Source organism: Pseudophryne corroboree, chromosome 8 (genome assembly GCF_028390025.1).
Source record: "Pseudophryne corroboree isolate aPseCor3 chromosome 8, aPseCor3.hap2, whole genome shotgun sequence".
Lineage (NCBI taxonomy): Eukaryota > Metazoa > Chordata > Amphibia > Anura > Myobatrachidae > Pseudophryne > Pseudophryne corroboree.
In genome coordinates, this window is record NC_086451.1 from 277,202,353 (window position 1) to 277,223,416 (window position 21,064).

At 41.3% G+C, this 21,064-nt stretch overlaps 1 protein-coding gene across 4 annotated transcripts in view; it reads right to left on the reverse strand.

Annotated features, from left to right (window-relative positions):
- TENM1 (teneurin transmembrane protein 1) overlaps positions 1-21,064 on the reverse strand; it is a 1,080,468-nt gene that overhangs the window by 179,882 nt on the left and 879,522 nt on the right. For all 4 annotated transcript variants that reach the window (XM_063937256.1, XM_063937254.1, XM_063937255.1 and 1 more), the window contains one exon: positions 16,812-17,044. In XM_063937256.1, the coding sequence (XP_063793326.1) occupies positions 16,812-17,044 (233 nt within the window). The remainder of the gene's footprint in view (positions 1-16,811; positions 17,045-21,064) is intronic.

Here is a 21,064-nt window from a genome sequence, read left to right on the forward strand (position 1 = left end):
GTCCACAACTCAGTGCCAAAAGAAAAAATCCCTGTGTCGTGTACTTTTGTACACAGAGACTTTCAAGCGCTTATAATGCCAATAATAGGTCTTAGCAACTAAAATATTACACTCCGTCCCCTTTCTTGCACCCTGATACTTGGTCAGATGTGGAGAGGTGGATCAGCACGTCTTCCCCTGCTGCTGATGGGCGAAAATGGTGCTGATAATTGTGCTGTCTGTCTGAGGAAGAAGCTCCGCCCACTGTAATGGCGCACTTACCCTCAGGCAATACAACTGATTTTTAAACTGGCGGGGGTGTAGGACTTTGTAAAACATAGTATGCTACCTCTTGCCAGTGAGAGTAGGGTTCTTGCTGCCCAGAGCGCCCTTCCCCGCACCCTGCCGCACTCTGTGTTATGGATAGCATGCTCGCGCAGCGTTCCCGCTCGCTGCATGGTACCTTAAGCTGCCATGATGACCGGAGGTTCTTCTCTGCAGATCTCCGGTAACACTACTCACCAGTCTTCTGACTTCTGGCTCTTTTAGGGGGGTGACGGCGTGCTGTGGGAGTGAGTGCATAGCCGCAGCTAGTGTTTAGTACCCTTCAGCAGCTGTCCTGTCAGCAGAAGCAGAGCCATGAAACTATATAGGAAGTTGGTTCCTACTTCTTCCCCCTAAGTCCCACGAAGCAGGGAGACTGTTGCCAGCAGACCCCCTGTAAAATAAAAAACCTAAACAAAAGTCTTTTAGTAGAACTCAGTAGAGCTCCACTAGAGTGCGACCAGTCTGCCTGGGCACATTTTCTAAACTGAGGTCTGGAGGAGGGGCATAGAGGGAGGAACCAGTTCACACTCTGAAAAAGTCTTAAAGTGCCCATGGCTCCTGCGGAACCGTCTATACCCCATGGTACTAAAGTGGACCCCAGCATCCTCTAGGACGTATGAGAAATTTTACGATCTTCGCTTGTAAACTGTGGATTTGTATAAAAAGACAGAAGGACAGAAGCACAATTTTTTGCTTTTTTATATTAGATAAGTACCTAGATAGAGCCTTCTTCCCCAAACATTCCACAGTTTCTTATACAGCACAGCACATTATGTATCTCCTGATATACTCTGTGCTGCTGGGGGACCATGCTACTTCCACTATATAACTCTCAGTATGTGGGTTTGTGCTACCTCCATCCCCCTCCTCACATCATGTCACTGGCCCTGTCACATGCAGCCCTGTCATCACTGACATATCATGCATGTCCTGATATAGTCTGTGCTGCTGGCCCACCCCTAGGGGTGCTACTGGTGTGTTACCCCCAAAGTGTTTGTTCACAGAGTGTAAGTAATATGTGTCGCAAGTTTGGAGTAAATTGGTCCAGGCATTCCAGGGTTATGCTGTCTGCTGAAAAACTCTGTGCTGCTGCCTCAACCCCAGGGGTGCTAGGGTTGTCTAACCCCCACAGTGTTTGTTTGTTCCCAGTTTGTAAGTCATATGTGTACCTAGTTCGTTGTAAATTGGTGTAGGCATTCTGGAGTTATGCTGTCTACTGTAATACTCTGTGCTGCTGTCCCACCCCTAGGGGTGCTAGGGGTGTCTAACCCCCACAGAGTTTCTTACCAGATTGTAAGTCAGATGTGTACCAAGTTTGGTGTAAATTGCTCCAGGCCTTCCACAGTTATGCTGTCTGCTGAAATACTCTGTGCTGCTGTTCCACCCCTAGGGGTGCTAGGGGTGTCTAACCCCCACAGAGTTTGTTCCCAGATTGTAAGTGAGATGTGCACCAAGTCTGGTGTAAATTGCTCCAGCCCTTACATAGTTTTGCTGTCTCCTGAAATACTCAGTGCTGCTGTCCCACCCCTAGGGTGCTAGGGGTGTCTAATCTTGTTCCAAGATTGTAAGTCAGATGTTTACCAAGTTTGGTGTAGGCATTCTGGAGTTATGCTGTCTACTGTAATACTCTGTGCTGCTGTCCCACCCCTAGGGGTGCTAGGGGTGTCTAACCCCCACAGAGTTTCTTACCAGATTGTAAGTCAGATGTGTACCAAGTTTGGTGTAAATTGCTCCATGCTTTCCACAGTTTTGCTGTCTGCTGACATACCCTGTGCTGCTGTCCCATCCCTAGGGTTGCTAGGGGTGTCTGACACCCATAGTGTTTGTTTCCAGAGTGTAAGTCATATGTGTACCCAGTTTGTTGTAATTTGGTCTAGCCATTTGGGAGTTATGCTGTCTCCTGAAATACTCTGTGCCGCTATTCCACCCCTAGGGGTGCTAGGGGTGTCTAACCCCCACAGAGTTTGTTCCCAGATTGTAAGTGAGATGTGTACCAAGTTTGGTGTAAATTGCTCCAGCCCTTTCATAGTTTTGCTGTCTCCTGAAATAATCAGTGCTGATGTCCTACCCCTAGCGGTGCTAGGGGTGTCTTCCCCCCACAGTATTTGTTGACAGATTGTAAAGCATATGGTTACCAATTTTTGAGAACATTGCTCGTGCAATTCCGGAGTTATGCTGTTTCCTTATATACTCTGTGGTGCTGTCTGCCCCCCTAGGGGTGCTAGGGATTTCAAATTGTTCTAGTTGCCTCCGCCATGTTTTAATACGCTTGTATGTAAAATTTCACAATCTTCGCTTGTAATCTGTGGATTTGTATAGAAATACAATACAAAAGGACAGAATGACAGAAGGACAAATTTTAATTTTTATATATTAGATGAGCGGGTTCGGTTCTCAGAGAACTGAACCCTACCGGACTTCACGCCACGAGCCCAAAACTGAGTCAGGTTCGGGTTTTCCCACCTGATTCGGAAACCAGAATGAGGCAAAACGTCATCATCCCGCTGTCGGATTCTCGCGGGGTTTGAATTTCATATAAACAGCCGCATGTCGCCGCCATTTTCATTCTGGCATTGGAGGTGTAGAGAGAGGACGTGTCTCCATCCTCAGTGTCCGTGTCTTGTGCTGCATCTGTCCAGTCACAGTGGTTGTGTCCACTGGTGATATATGTTGAGCGCTGCTGTATAAGTACAGTCCAGTGGTGGTGTGTTGTGCTGCATCAGTCAAGTGGTGGTGTGTTGTGCTGCATCAGTCCAGTGGTGGTGTCTTGTGCTGCATCAGTCCAGTCACAGTGGTGGTGTCCTCTGATGCCATATGTCCAGTGCTGCTATATAAGTCCAGTCCAGTGGTGCTGTGTTGTGCTGCAACAGTCCAGTGGTAGTGTCTTGTGTTGCATCAGTCCAGTCACAGCGGTGGTGTCCTCTGATGCCATATGTCCAGTGCTGCTGTATAAGTCCAGTTGTGCTGTGTTGTGCTGCATCAGTCCAGTGGTGGTGTCCCTGTGCTGCCGGCCTGCCGTATATGTCCAGTGGTACTGCCGTATATGTCCAGTGATCCTGCCGTATATGTCCATTGATACAGCCGTATAAATCCAGTGATCCTGCCGTATAATTCCAGTGATCCTGACGTATAATTCCAGTGATCCTACTGTATAATAACAGTGATCCTGCAGTATAAATCCAATGATCCTACCGTATAAGTCCAGTGATCCTGCCGTATAATTACAGTGATACTGCTGTATATGTCCATTGATACTGCCGTATATGTCCAGCGGTACTACCATATATGTCCAGTGATACTGCCGTATATGTCCATTGATACTGCCGTATATGTCCAGTGGTACTGCCGTATATGTCCAGTGATCCTGCCGTATATGTCTATTGATACAGCCTTATAAATCCAGTGATCCTGCCGTATAATTCCAGTGATCCTGCCGTATAATTCCAGTGATCCTGCCGTATAAATCCAGTGATCCTGCCTTATAAATCCAGTGATCCTGCCATATGAGTCCAGTGATCCTCCGTATAATTACAGTGGTACTGGCGTATAAGTCCAGTCCAGTGTTACTGCCGTATATGTCAAGTGATACTGCCGTATATGTCCATTGATACTGCCGTATATATATCCAGCGGTACTACCATATATGTCCAGTGATACTGCCGTATATGTCCAGCGGTACTGCCGTATATGTCCAGTGGTACTGCCGTATATGTCCAGTGGTACTGCCGTATAAATCGAGTGATCCTTCCATATAATTTCAGGGACCGTGCCGTATAAATCCAGTGATCCTGCCGTATAATTCCAGTGATCCTGACATATAATTACAGTGATCCTGCTGTATAAATCCAGTGTTTCTGCCGTATAATTACAGTGGTACTGGCGTATAAGTCCAGTCCAGTGATACTGCCGTATATGTCCAATGATACTGACGCATATGTCCAGCGGTACTGCCATATAAATCCAGTGATCCTGCCGTATAATTCCAGTGATCCTGCTGTATAATTCCAGTGATCTTGCCGTATAAATCCAGTGATCCTGCCGTATAATTACAGTGGTATTGGTGTATAAAGCCAGTCCAGTGATACTGCCGTATATATGTCCAGTGATACTGCCGTATATGTCCATTGATACTGCCGTATATGTCCAGCGGTACTGCCGTATATGTCCAGTGGTACTGCTGTATAAATCCAGTGATCCTGCCGTCTAATTCCAGTGATCCTGCCATATAATTCCAGTGATCCTGCTGTATAATTCCAGTGATACTTCCGTATATGTCCAGTGGTACTGCCATATAATTCGGGTTATACTGCTGTATATTTTATATATATATATATATATATATATGTCAATGAAAGAGGCGGCACTCGGAGTCTTTTGAATCAAAAAGTGACTTTAGTGCATAAAGTGCTACATCTAAAGTCACTAAAGTCAGTAAAGTCACTTTTTGATTCAAAGTACTCCGAATGCCGCCTCTTTCATTGACCTTTGGATATGGGGGTAACACCCTAGTGGAGGGCACCGGAGCAAGCTAGCCCAAGGGGCAGTCCGAGTGCCGGCGCTGTGTGTATCTATCTATATCTATCTATCTATCTATCTATCTATCTATCTATCTATCTATCTATCTATCTATCTATATATATATATATAGACAAATCACAGAACAAAGTCCCGGGAAGCCGCACTGACACTCTCATATGTAATGATGCAGGTGTCCGGTCAAAATGAATGTTATATCAACACATGTCCATGGTTCTGTCTACACCCTGGCTGGAAAGTTATGGATGGACATATGTTGATATATATATATATATATATATATATATATATACATACCCTATTGCAAAGCGGATTACTGAGGCCATAACAACTATGCTGGTGTTAGACGTGCGTCCGGTATCCACCATTAGTGCAGTGGGACTGCAGTGCCAACCCTAGATGGGCCAGGTGTTTGTGCCGCACACTTGTGTCACTTAGATTAGTCATACAGCTATCTCATTGCCCTCTTTTACTTCTTGGCATGATGTGCTGTTTGGGTACTCTTTTTTTTTAAGTGCCATCCTGTCTGAAAGTGCAATGCCACTCCTAGATGGGCCAATTGTTTGTGTCGCTTAGCTCAGTCATACAGCTACCTCTTTGTACCTCCTTTTCATCTTTGCATGATGTGCTGTTTTTGGCCTTTTTTATATCTGCCCTCCTGTCTGCCACTGCAGTGCCACTCCTAGATGGGCCAATTGTTTGTGTCGCTTAGCTTAGTCATACAGCTACCTCATTGCACCTCTTTTACATCTTTGCATGATGTGCTGTTTGGGGCCTTTTTTACATCTGCCATCCTGTCTGCCACTGCAGTGCCACTCCTGGATGGTCCAAGTGTTTGTGACGCACACTTGTGTCGCTTAGCTTAGTCATACAGCCACCTCGATGCAACCTTTTGGCCTAAAAACACTATTGTGAGGTGGGAGGTGTTCAGAATAGACTGGAAATAAGTGGAATTTAATGTTATTGTGGTTAATAATACCGTAGGATCAAAATTACCCCCAAATTCTGTGATTTTAGCGGTTTTTATGTTTTTTTTTTAAATCATCCAGATATAAAACCAAAACCAAAACACGAAAGGGTGGTTATGGCAAAACCAATCCAAAACCAAAACACGAGCAGGGAATTAGAACCAAAACCAAAACATGAAAAATGCCCACCTCACATCTCCAATATTTATAGTCCTGGGACAAGGACTTCACCCTGGGATATGATAATCACTGCTCCACCCAAAATGGAGCCAGTCTCTATGTAGGCACTTTGGGCAAGATGTACTAAGCCCTGGAGAGGAATAAAGTGGAGAGAAATAAAGTACCAGCTAAATAGTTCCTAACTGTCATGTTACATGCTGCATTTTAAAAATGTCAGTTAGGACTTGATTGGTTGGTAATTTATCTCTCTCCACTTTATCACTCTCCAAGGCTTAATACAACTGCCCCATCTTTTACTGAATTTACTGACTCAAGTACTCTTGAAGCACAATAACCACCCTCCATCCAAAGTGACAACCCTTGAGGCTGCTACTCTTCTGCTGTATACTTCACAGTACCAGTCTCCTGCATACAACTTTCATATACTGTACTCCATGTAGACACACTGGGCCTGATTCACAGTTGCACACAAGTCCCTTTTGCAGAAAGATCTCGATTTTTAGCAACTTTACCCGAGCCTGCTTACACAACTTTGAGTAACTCAGCAGCATCTCCACTTGCAAATTAATGGGTCTAACCGAGTGGCATAGGGGCATTTGTATGCAGGATAAGTGTGACATCTGTGTTCTGTATGCGGAATTGCGGGCTATTCAGTTAGGCATACACAGAGATCCATCTGATTTCAGATGGAGATGTGCACCATGGATAGAGCTGGGATAAATGTGATAGTGATGATGGCTACTTTTACAATTTCAAATATAGGTGCCGTACAACTGCACAGATGCCGCCAGTTCTGTATACAAAATTTGTCAATATGTATTTACACGTGTGCTGTCAGCAGCCGCTGGTAAAGGTATGGTCAAAAACCCATAAAGGACAAACATATAAATCTAAAAGAACCAGCTCTGGCTGTTTGGATTCAACAAAATATAAACGGTTTTTTATAAAAGAATATTTATATTTTATTCACCATTACACTTTAGAAGATATACACATGAATTAAAACGATAACATAAATGACTAATGCCATCAAAAGAAAGGGAGTGAATATCTCTCAGCCAGTCCACTCAAATTGCTCGAATATGCAAATAATCACTTGGCTAGGACCTCCTCCAATGAAAATGCAGACAGCACAAAGGTAGGATATATTACCAGATGTAAGCAGGTGGTTGTCCCTTATTAGTCACCAAGCCTTAGGAGTTATCCAATGGTGGCTAGAAATGGAGTCCAAACAAAGGTGCTTTGCTGTGAGTACAAAAGGTGGAACAAGTGTCCAATTGACACCAGGAATATAAGCAGGAGTTCAGAATATCCTTGTGTGGCATAAGCTCAGGTTCTCAGGCTCTATGCATTTCACTGGTTTCCAAACATCCAGCTTCCTCAGGAGCATATAGTGAAGTGTGTATTGGAATCTCTTTATATACCCTTCTAAATTAATTCATTGATGGCACCTGTGTCCCTAGTTAATTAGCTAAAACAAACTTCTTTTAAAACAGTAAATATTTATATATATTACAATCCCACATGGTCCCATTACTTATTAAGTGTGCAGAAGTTTGAAAACGAGGATACTCATGTGTGGGGTGGAGACTGGGGGTGGACCTGGTCTTCTAGGGCCGTTACATTGATGATTTATTTATTATTTGGGATGGGGATATTGATTCATTGATATTGATATTGATTCAGCCACTTCCTTTGTCACTCATCTTAATTCCAATCATTATAACTTATCCTTCACCTCCTCCTACAACAGGAATCGGGTGGACTTTATGGATCTGACTCTTGAAATTAGAGGTAATCAGATTTTTACCTCCAGTTACATTAAGCCAGTTAGTACACATTCCTATTTACATTATAAGAGTGCTCATTATGCACCATAAAAAAGTAATATACCTAAGGGACAACTAATGCACCTGAGATGGAATTGCACTGACCCAGATGTATTTATGACACAGGCCAGAGATCTCGTATTGATAATGAGCAAGGGGCCGATAATACAATAGATGCGCTCATGAAATAAAATCGATTACAGGAAGGAACTGTAGAGTTTTAAAGCAAAATCCTATCTTAAGAAATATCTTACCTTCGAAACCACAGGTTGTTTTTAGAAAAAATAGGTCTTTCAAAATGACCATAGCTCCCAGTCATCTGACAATTTCTAATAAAAACTCTTTGCCAAGTGGCTCCAGTTGCTTGACCAATAAGCCTCTAGGTTTTCTCAAATGTGGTAGATCTAGGTGCACTCATATGTGCTCTCATATGGAATGTAAAACAATCTCAATCCCTTTACCATCATCTAATGAAATATACCTTCTAAAATCCTTTAGGAACTGCCAATCTAGGGATATAAGCAGGAGTCCAGGATATTCTTGGGTGGCATAAGCTCAGGATCTCAGACTCTACGCGTTTCGCTGGTTTCCAAACATCCAGCTTCCTCAGGAGCATATAGTGAAGTGTGTATTGGGATCTCTTTATATACCCTACTAAATTAATACATTGATGGCACCTGTGTTCTTGGGTAATTAGCTTAAACAAACCGTCCATTAAAACAGTAAATATTTATATATATTACAATCCTACATGGTCCCATTACTTAGTAAGTGTACAGAAGTTTGAAAACGAGTGTTATAAATAGACATTTAACTATGTAAAAAACTTTCACAGTGACAGATTTGTCCGATCACATGACTGCATCCGATCATGTGACTGCTGATACTTCAGTTCTATTTGTCAGCCTTAGTTCATGTGATTAGTCTAGAATTCTGATGTCACGGTCATGTGACTGCACTCACATGACTGGAACCCTTAATATATTAATATGGATTTATAGGTGGCCCAACACATATCCCGGTCACGTAACTACACCCAAGTGACCGGGATCTTCAGTGTGGTAGGGGTTTGTGTATGGCATGACACGCATCTAGGAAGTGCCGTATGATGCACATCTCAGCACTTGGTGTGCGTCACATGACCTACATCACGATACCCGGAAGTAAAGGGGAAAATGTACATCTGAAGAACAGTTGTCTTGGATACAATAGAGGCTTTTACCAAACATGAATATAGAAGATCAAAAATGTATACTGACAGTATTTCATATTCCATTTATCTTTATTAGAGGGAAACATTTTATAAAAAGGTGCCATGTGACGCGCATCTCCGCACTTGGAAAAGGTCACGTGACTCACATCATGTGACCCGGAAGTAAGGGGAAGAATATACATCTGAAGAACAGTAGTCATGGATACAGTTATACAAAGAAGGCTTTTACAAAATATAAATATTTAAGATGGAAAACTTGTACTGGCAGTGTTTCATATTCCAATTTTTGTATATTCAAGTTTTTTTTGTATAGGAGGGAGACATTTAGTAAAAGGGAGGGAGTTACAAAGAAGGGGGGATTTAATCCGAGAAAAAAAAGAAAAATTTGATCTTTATGCAAATGTGCATACAGCCATACACATATAATTAGAAGTTATGTATCTTCTAAGTTGGATAATAGATACAGTGTTTGAGATTTTTGTTATTTATTTTTTACTCTCAATATATACACCTTACAAATATTGTACTCAGATCGGTTTATATGTTTACATATGATTTGATGCATGCACATGTAAATAGTAGAGATGAGTGGGTTTGGATTTAACGCCAGAATGAATGCCAGTTCTGTTTTATCCGGATTTTCTTATTGGCTGTCCAAAACACGTGACATCCATGAGCCAATAAGATGCCGTTTTGAGATCCGTGGAAATCCGAGTAGAACTGAGAAAAACCGAACCCACTCATCTCTAGTAAATAGTTAAAAAACAACACATGAAACTCAAACAACCTCAGAATCTTGTTAATGGGTAAATAAAATGAATATTAAATTGGCTAGAATCAACAAGTGGACTCAAAGAAGTCACTATACATTGGAAAGACCACCAGCGGGACCGCTTGTATGGATCTTCATGATGAAACGCCGCCCCCCAGGTCCACTAGATTGTTAGCTCTCTCCTCTTGTTGTCAAAGCCCTCTTCTCGACACATTTTATACACACCTTCTCCTACTCTGCGACCATCTTTAACCGCTTTTACTCCTGCTGGCAAAGGCTCATCTCTATCTATTGCCGCCAGCCCCAAGTAGTACCATGATTACTCCCTCGCTACTCACATCTTAGCTGTATTATGTTTTGAGAATTATGGTGCTCTTTGTTACCTGCACTCTATTTTTGTTATTTATTTACTGTAATGAAAAGTTTCGTCTCCCTGTACTGTCCTTTGTACGGCACTGCAAAACACTTGTGGCGCCAAATAAATAAAATGTAATAATAATAATAATAATAATAATATAAGCCTATAGTGCTGGCGGCAGATGTTTTTGGTTGTTAGAATAATTATATAACAGAATTCTACTCAATGGTCTCATGCAGACCATCTGGATGTAAAGAGTTGAATTTCAACATCTGGAAGACCTCCCTTGTGCAGTCTGTTATATCTGTCACACCCTCTGTTTGTAGAGGCAATATGCTCAATGCAGATTATGGAAAGACTAGAAGGGTCACTTGTATGTTTAAAATTAAAATATCTAGAAACACTGTGTGTCAAGCATTTGTTTAGAATATTACGACGATGATAAAGTGTATATGTATAGCTCTTGTAGTCCTACCTATATATCTTAAGCCGCATCCACACATTAGCAAGTATATTACAAATTTAGATAGGCAGTTCATAAAGGATTTTAGAAGGTATAATTCATTAGATGATGGTAAAGGGATCGAGATTGTTTTACGTTCCATATGAGAACACATATGAGTGCACCTAGATCTACCACATTTGTGAAAACCTAGAGGTCTGTTGGTCAACCAACTAGAGCCACTTGTCAAAGAGTTTTCATTAGAGATTTTCAGATGACTGGGAGCTAAGGTAATTTTTAAAGACCTATTTTTTCTATAAATAACCTGTGGTTTCGAAGGCAAGATATCTCCTAAGATAGGATCTTGCTTTAAAACTCTATAGTTCCTTCCTATAATTGATTTTATTTCCTGAGTGCAATTATTGTATTTACAGACAAAGGCAATGTCCCTCAAATCGGCCCCTTGCTCATTATCTATACGAATCTCTCTCTTTTTTGGTTGGAGAAGATTTTGTCTGTACATACTCTGGACTTCTTCAAAAGCTTTATTCAGAAAGTATTCTGGAGAACCCCTTTGTTTTAGGGATTCAATGAGATCTCTGGCCTGTGTCAGAAATACATTTGAGTCAGTGCAACTCCGTCTCAGGTGCATTAGTTGTCCCTTAAATATATTACTTTTCTATGGTGCATAATGAGCACTCTTATAATGTAAACAGGAATGTGTACTAACTGGCTTAATGTAACTGGAGGTTAAAATCTGATTACCTCTAATTTCAAGGGTCAGATCCATAAAGTCCACCCGATTCCTGCTGTAGGAGGAGGTGAAGGATACATTATAATGACTGTAATTAAGATGAGTGACAAAGGAAATGGCTGAATCAATATCAATATCAATGAATCAATATCCCCATCCTAAATAATAAATACATCATCAATGTAACGGTCCTAGAAGACCAGGTCTGCCCCCAGTCTCCACCCCACACATGAGTGTCCTCGTTTTCAAACTTCTGCACACTTAATAAGTAATAGGACCATATGGGATTGTAAAATATATAAATATTTACTGTTTTAATGGACGATTTGTTTTTAGCCAATTACCTAGGGACACAGGTGCCATCAATGAATTACTTTAGAAGGGTATATAAAGAGATCCCAATACACACTTCACTATATGCTGCTGAGGAAGTGAGATGTTTGGAAACCAGCAAAACGCGTAGAGCCTGAGAACCTGAGCTTATGCCACACAAGGATATCCTGGACTCCTGCTTATATCCCTGGTGTCATTTGGACACTTGCTCCACCTTTTGGACTCACAGCAAAGCACCTTTGTTTAGACTCCCTATCTAGCCACCATTAGATAACTCCTAAGGCTTGGAGACTAATAAGGGCCAACCACCTGTTTACATCCGGTAATATATACTATCTTTGTGCTGTCTGCATTTTCATTGGAAGAGGTCCTAGCCAAGTGATTATTTGCATATAGGAGCAATTTTAGTGGACTGGCTGAGAGATATTCACTCCCTTTCTTTTGATGGCATTAGTCATTTATATTATCGTTTTAATTCATGTGTATATTTTTCTTTTATAAGAATCTTCAAAAGTGTAATGGTGAATAAAATATAAATATTATTTTATAACAAACCATCCATATTTTGTTGAATCCAAACAGATAGCTCTGTATACAAGCATTTTTTTCCCCGTGGCCACAGATACATGTACTGTGTTTTGGTCACACCCACTAGGCCTCTTTCTACATGATATGTAGCTACTGTATCTCATCTAAACTACCAGTAGCATATCTATAATGGGTGTAAAGTATGCAGTGCACACGGCCCCTGGGTCCAGAATGGCCCACACCGCACACATTGCACCCATTTCCTGAATACTTATCCCTCTGGGTACCACGTAAGTGGCAGCAGCTCTGCATGAATTACTGGGAAATGGCGCAGCAGCCATTTTCCTAGTGTTTTTTGCATTTGCAGTAGGGAAATTACTGAGAAAATGGCCGCTGCACCATATCCTCAGAGACCTGCACATGTGCTCTAGACTCTGGTACAGTGCTAGGGTCTCTAGTGACCCTAGTGCTCAGAATCTACTGAGCTGCCTGCTAGAGAGGAGGGAACCAGACAGAGACTGTGCAAGGGCCTCCTCTTCTCTTAATGCGCCCCTGTAAAGTACCAGTGTGTAACAATGCATGAGCAGTCTTTAGTATTGTTATTCTGCAGCTATTGTAGAACAAAATGTTCCAGTGTTCCCTGTCTCTTGTTCAGCAGCAAATTCAATGTTGAGTAGCTGAGAGATATTGCTATAATGTGGAGGGATGGGGGTATTGCTCTAACGTGAAGGGGCTGAATCATATTACTGTAATAAGGATTTGCTGAGGTCTGTATTGTTGTAATGCAGAGGAATAGAAAGTATTTCTGTAATATGGACAGACTGAGTGGTATTGATGTGATATGGATTCATTGGCCGGGATGTAATAAAGTCTGAGTTTGGCGGCCATGTGAGATGCCGGCCGAATTCTGACTTTTTTTTAAGGAGCAATTATGTACAAGGCTAAACCATGACTTTTACATGATTATCCCTTTAAAAAGTTTGGCTGGCATCCCGCACGGCTGCCGAACTCGGACTTCATTACATCCCACCCACTGAGTGGTATTGTTATAATACGTGATTAATACGAGTGATATTGCCGAAAATTAATAGTGATCCCTTTTCTAGAGCCCCGACATTACAGAATCAGATGAAACTACAACTGACATTAAGGGCCTGATTCTGAGTGCACACAAAAGTGCAGCAGTGTCTATTGGCTGTCACCCATCTGTGAGGTTATGCAAATGTGTACCCTTGTGTGCATTTGTGTGGCTGAATATTTAAGGACCAAGATGCCCACTTATCGCATCGATGGGGGTCATTCCGAGTTGTTCGCTTGCTAGCAGATTTTAGCAGCATTGCACATGCTAGGCCGCCGCCCTCTGGGAGTGTATCTTAGTTTAGCAGAATAGCAAACGAAAGATTAGCAGAATTGCGATTAAAAAATTCTTAGCAGTTTCTGAGTAGCTCGAGACTTACTCCTACACTGCGATCAACTCAGCCCGTTTCGTTCCTGGTTTGACGTCACAAACACTCCCTGTGTTCGGCCAGCCACTCCCCCGTTTCTTCAGACACTCCCGCGTTTTTTTTATCGTGGAACGCCTGAATTTTTCTGCACACTCCCAGAAAACGGTCAGTTTCCGCCCAGAAACACCCACTTCCTGTCAATCACACTAAGATCACTTCAACGATGAAAATTCTTCGTTCGGACGTGAGTAAATCTACTAAGTTTTGTGCTAAAATACTTAGCACATGTGCGCTGCGTACCATGCGCATGCAAATTTTTGCCTTAATCGCTCCGTTGCGAAAATCAGCAACGAGCGAACAACTCGGAATGACCCCCGATGTATGCTGTAATATTTGCATCATCCAAACTTATGGTAGGTGCATTGGACAGGTGCAGTTTTTCCGTCTAACAACTACTTATTAATATACAATATAGATTTATTAATATTGTACACTAGTATCACCACCATATTATTAACACAAGAAGAGTGGTTCATAGTGTCCTTATAGTGGGGGTAATTCCAAGTTGATCGCAGCAGGATTTTTGTTAGCAGTTGGGCAAAACCATGTGCACTGCAGGGGAGGCAGATTTAACATGTGCAGAGAGAGTTAGATTTGGGTGTGGTGTGTTCAATCTGCAATCTAATTTGCAGTGTAAAAATAAAGCAGCCAGTATTTACCCTGCACAGAAATAAAATAACCCACCCAAATCTAACTCTCTCTGCACATGTTATATCTGCCCCCCCTGCAGTGCACATGGTTTTGCCCAACTGCTAACAAAAATCCTGCTGAGATCAACTCAGAATTACCCCCAGTGTCCAGTAATTACACCAACTACACATTACAAATCACATGCACAGTTATTCATTTCATACCTACATTGCAACTTTTGTTTAATGGTTTTCAATCACTAAATAAATATTAATTATCTTGTCTTCATCTTGATTTACTTTAAAAACACGTTTTTATTGTCTTTTCACATGTAGGGAATACTTAATTATTCTCAAAAGTTTAACCAAGACTAATTAAAATGTGCTTTTTGTGTAATCGGCTGTCTTAAAATGATTTCAAATTGTTACAATATTTGACTAGATATGAAGGGCATACAGGAGGGACAGAGCACTCAGGTCCAATGTGCTCTGCTGCACATCCAAGGCTTTTTCCTGACTCATGCCAAACGTATGGGACTGTTTATAAAAAGCTCTCCTTACAATTTTGAAGAACTTGAGAAGGTATCACTTGGCATTAATATTTAACAGCAAGTGTAATAATGTGCTAGAGTACCTGAAATACTGTTTCCAGCTGCTTTTACTGACAGTTTCTGCCCTGAAATGTCAAATCTGTTCCATTTTTCAACAATCAGGGGGCAGTGCTGAAGCAGAAACCTATAGGGGTCATTCCGAGTTGATCGCTCGCTAGCTACTTTTTGCAGTGCTGCGATCAGATAGCCGCCGCCTATAGGGGAGTGTATTTTAGCTTTGCAAGTGTGTTGAGCTCTGCAAAAACATTTTGTGTAGTTTCTGAGTAGGTCTGAACTTACTCAGCCCTTGCGATCACTTCAGCCTGTCTGGTCCCGGAATTGACATCAGACACCTGCCCTGCAAACGCTCGGACACGCCTGCGTTTTTGCAAACACTCCCAGAAAACGGTCAGTTGACACCCATAAACGCCTTCTTCCTGTCAATCTCCATGCGATCGACTGTGCGAATGGATTCTTCGTTAAATCCATCGCTCAGCAACGATTCGCTTTGTACCCGTACGATGCGCCTGTGCATTGCGGTGTATACGCATGCGCAGTAGTGACCTAATCGCTGCGCTGCGAAAAATAACAGCGAGCGATCAGGTCGGAATGACCCCCTATGTCTGAGTGACAAGCTAATGTTGGATTCACCTCATAGTTGCTGACTTTCTGGCTGCGCCTCCGGGTAATTGATATTGTATCCAAAAAGTTTTGGATGTAATCAATATTGTATCCAAATAGATTACTCTTTGAAAAAGTTTCCAGAAAACGGTTAGAGACAACCTGTTTGTTTCTTTACGAGAGTGGATCTATTGTTGGTGCCCGCAGTGGATGACAACTTGCTTGAAGACATCACTTTTGCTAACTGATAGCCACACAGTTGTGCCCCACTGCATGGTGACTCCGGGAATAACAGCTCTGTGTAAAGGGGGGGGGGGGGGGGATTTCAACCACCTGATTGGTTTCAAGTAAAACGGTGATACATGCAAGCCACTTAATCTCTGGGGATGCAGTATAACTAACTGGGGTGTGATACAGAAGATAGACATTAAAAGATAGACAATCATTAGATCGACAGTAAAAGATCGACAGGGTCAAAAGGGCGATCGCCAAAAGGTCGACAGGGTCAAAAGGTCAACAGGGTCAAAATGTCGACACGCAAACAAAAATGTGGGTGTTGTTTTGTGTTTTAAAAAATGTTTAACCAAATTTGTTGAAATGCGTCCCCTCGCAGGCTCGCTTCGGGCATGGTGGCTCACTTCGCTCACCACAAGGTTACTAATGGTAATAGTTTGTGACATGGATAGTAAATGCAGCAAAAGTTGTAAAAAAAAAGTTACAAAAAAAATGTGTCGACCATATGTCGACCTTTTGAATGTTGAACTTTTGACAGAGTCGACCTATTTCATGTCGACCATTAGTGGTCAACCTATTGACTGTAGACCTTTTTAGTGTAGATCTATAGACCGGATACCAACTAACTGGGAGTACACATCTTTAAGTGTCATGCAGCTTTAGTCACACCCTCTTTTTTGTCTCTTGGCCACACCAGGTGTCACCGACGCCGGTGCCTCCACTGATTGAATCTACCCTATAGCTTACTACAGACACTAGGCTAAGACGCTAACCGCACAGGAATTGATTTTACACATGTACAAAGAGACAGATTAAGCACAACAGAACGTGGAGTGAGCAAAAGCCACAGCAGCTAACATCAGAACCATATACATTTTGTTTCTTCTTTTTATTTTGTTATTCTTCTTATAGATTTCTTACCATTAGGGTGTTAGACGTTTTATATGTATTATTTTTTATTTCTTCAAAAAATGTTTTAACAAGTACTAAGAAAAGACTAGATATCAGTTTACCTCTTGGACTGTTCAGTGAAGCTTCATTTGCTTTTTCACCATCTCCACAGTGACTTTGGTCAAATGGAAGGCATTGGTCTCCTGTCCCTGCAACCACTTCAAAGTTCTTTGTCAGCTCCTTCACATCTGTAAGAGATTTCACTCTGTAGACTTTTCTAGTATTGGTGTCAGACAGATAAACAGCTTCTGAAGAAGGATCCACTGCCAAGTAATACTTGTGAGCCGGGCTAGTACTGAAAGAAATAATATGGTGGTTTATTATTTTTATTATTAACAATGTATTTAGTATTCACTGTTATATACAGTATGCATCTATACTGATTGTGTGGGAAGCTGATTTAAAAAAAAATATATGTGGGCCCATTTATCAGCAAGTTTTAGCTATTTAAAACTTGTTGCGTATAATAAATGGTGCTCCAAGAAAAATTACAGTTGGGAGCTGATTGGCTGGAGCACCATGTATCGTACGCAACCAGTTTAAAATAGTTAAAACTTTTTGATAAATGGGCACCATAGATACATTACTCTTTTCTTTAGACTACACCACGATATAATACCACCATTGCTCAACAGTAGGTTTATTGCAGCTCCTGCAAAGAGGGCAAAGGGCACTCTGTATATAAATTTCATGATATGCAACCCTCTTTATAATGCTTCCCTTGTTTTGAAGTCAGTAGTATCCTCTGTTTTGAGAAGACATTTAAATAGGGAGCACTAAATGCTGAAGCAATACTTTGCTCTTTAGTTAAGTTTTGGTAAATTAAGCTCGGTATTTTGGGTTGTTAAGTGACAGTTAGATGCAGCACTTAATATAAGCAAATATAACTTTTCAATGTATCATATAGATCCAGCATAATAGCATTCTCCCCTGTGCATACATGGAGCACTTGTTGTGTGTATAATCTAGAAATAAAACCCAGACACTGTACATAGGGGGTTATTCAGAGTTGTAAGCAAACCAAAAAATAAGCAATTGGGCAAAACCATATTGCACTGCAAGTGGGGCAGATGTAACATGTGCAGAGAGATTTAGATTTCAGTGGATTATATTGTTTCTGTGCAGGGTGAATACTGGCTGCTTTATTTTTACAATACAATGTAGATTTCAGTTTGAACACACCCCACCCAAATCTAGCTCTCTCTACAAATGTTATATCTGCCCCACATTCAGGGCAACATGGTTTTGCCCAATTGTTAACTTTTTTGTGTTGCTAACAACTCTGAATAACCTCCATAGTCCAGATGCTCCAACTTGCCCATATTTATTTATTTATTTATTTATTAACAGTTTCTTTTATAGCGCAGCAAATTCCATTGCGCTTTACAATTGGATACAATGATAAAACAAAACTGGGTAATAAACAAACAAACAAACAAACAAACAAACAAACAGTCATAAAGGTAGGAAGGTCCTGCTCGCAATCTTACAATCTATATGGAAATAGGCATTGATACACAAGTAAAGGCACTATTGCATATTTGTCCACTGGATGCAAAGGTTCTAGGTGGGTTGCATGATATCACATCACAGCAATGATGAACCATGGTCAGAAAGAAGGGAAAGTGAAGAAAAAGAAATTATGTGGAGGATATGTGCGGACTCTACAGTGGGGATATAATCGGATAGGAAAGCTTATGAAGGTTGAGTGAGCGGTTCTAGAATGTAATAAGCTAGCCTGAAGAGGTAAGGGAGCGTTTGAAGCGTTTTCAGGGAGTGTTTTGAAGCTTCGGAGACTAGGGGAGAGTCTTATTGTGCGTGGTAGGGCATTCCACAGATTGGGTACAGCCCAAAGAAAGTCCTGCAATCGTGCACGAGAGCAAGTAATGAGTGTGGATGAGAGATGTAGATATTGAGAAGAGAGGAGACGTCGGGTTGGGAGATATTTTGAGATGAGCGAAAAGATGTACATAGGTGTAGTATTGTTAATGGCCTTATGTGTGAGTAAAAGTATTTTAAATTGAATACGGTAGAATACAGGTAACCAATGGAGGGACTGACAGAGCGGATCTGCAGACAATGAATGTCTAGCAAGGAAGATTAGCCTTGCAGCTGCATTCAGAATGGATTGTAGTGGTAAGAGTCTCTTTTTGGTAAGATCAGTAAGAAGATTATTGCAATAATCAATGCGGGAGATAATGAGAGCATGGATTAGAGTTTTTGCAGTGTGTTGTGTAAGGTATGGTCACATTTTAGATATGTTTTTTAGATGCATGTAACATGATTTTGAAACAAATTGAATGTGTGAAGCAAAGGACAGTTCTGGGTCAAGTATCTAGGCTGCGAGCTTGTGGGGTAGGGTTGATTGTTGAGTTCTCAACAGTGATAGAGATATCAGGTTGGAAACTACTATTGGCCGGTGGAAATATAAGTAACTCTGTTTTGGAAATATTCAGTTTGAGGTGGCGAGATGACATCCAAGATGAAACAGCAGAAAGTCATTCAGTGACCCTGACCAATACAGATGGTGACAAATCTGGGGAGGATAGGTAGATTTGAGTATCATCTGCGTACAGATGATACTGAAATCCAAAAGAGCTGATTAGTTTACCAAGAGATGAGGTATAGATTGAGAAAAGCAGAGGACCTAAGACCGAGCCTTGTGGTACTCTAACTGAAAGAGGTAGTAAAGAGGAGGTGGATTCAGAGAAGCGAACACTGAAGGAGCGATTAGATAGGTAGGATAGGAAACAAGAGAGGTCTGAGGCTTGAAGACCTAGGGATTGTAGTGTTTGTATGAGAAGAGAATGGTCAACAGTGTCAAAATCAGCAGAGAGATCTAGAAGAATAAGAAGTGAGCAATGGCCTTTGGACTTCGCAGTGACTAGATCATTCACTACTTTAGTCAGTGCTGTCTCTGTGGAGTGTTGGGAACGAAAGCCTGGCTGAAGTGGGTCAAATAAATTGTGTGATTTAAGAAAGTGTGTGAGGCGAGTGTAGGCAAGTCTCTCAAGTAGCTTGGAGAGGCATGGGAGCTTAGAGAGATAGCCTATGATTCCAAAGCAAAACAAAACTGTTTCCATAGACAGTCATTACACAAAATTTGCACAAATAATGACTTCATTCAACCTCGTAAATGGCAGGAATCTTCTCCATTGTCATTTCTTTTAAATGTACTTGTCAGTAGGCTAAACTAAATGTAATATATATATATATATATATATATATATATATATATATATATAGAAAAGCATATAACTAGTCATATAGGGCAAAATGTAATAACCCACAATCAGCAGAAGTAGGCCAGACTCTAGCTAGATTGTCACTAGATTTAAAACAGCAATTAGGTTAAAGGCAAAACCAATCTACTGACTATCTCTCTGGAATTGCGCTGTCTTCCTCAAATTGAGAGAAGTTACATTTGACCGATAATGCAATTATACCAAACAAGGATGAGTACTGAGGGTGTGTCCTCCATCCCTTTTCAACAAGGGAGTTAGTTATTGTTTAGTGCAGTGGTTCTCAAACTGTCTGCCTGGGCACCCTGGGTGCCTCAAGGGACTTGTAGGAGTGCCCTGGGTTGGTGGTCCAGGGCCCATTCAAATTATTTATGGTCAATGTAATAGGTAAAACGACTGCTGGTGGCTGTCAGTCATAACATTTGTGGACAAGCAGAAGCAAATCTTGTCCCTAACAACACAACTGAACCTAAGTATGACAGGTAAACACAATATACATTATTTAATATTTCTTTCTAAATTTCTCAATAAGACACGTTTGGCCTATGGGTTGCGTGAAATCAATTCTGATACTCTACGGGGCAGTGATTACATTTTTTGGGGGAAACTCTGGTTTAGAGGTTGCAGAGAAGGAGGAGAGAGGATTTAATAATAGCCAATAAGAATGCAATGGGAGTGAATAGAAATAACCTATAGAAATAAAATGCTAAAAGGGGCTGTCCTAAGTGGATTTAAAGGATTTAAAAGTAGGTCAGGAAAAATTCTCACCACCCACACCCAAGTACAGTAAATACAGAGACATTTACTATAGCACTATTATGGATTTAATTTATACGGGAGACAGTAAGGCAGAAAATCACTGCAGTCAGGAACAATGGGTGGCCCAATTGATGGTCCTGGGAACATGCCCTTTTAATTTGCAGTTGAAGCGCTGAATACCACAATTGAGGTGTGTACTATTAAAATCCTGGGTACCAGAGGTAGAAGGGTAGCTCCAATATTTACGGTTATGGCTGGGACTGGTGTTTGCAGTGCTATACTTTGTCACCAAGGGCCAGATGTACTAATACTTG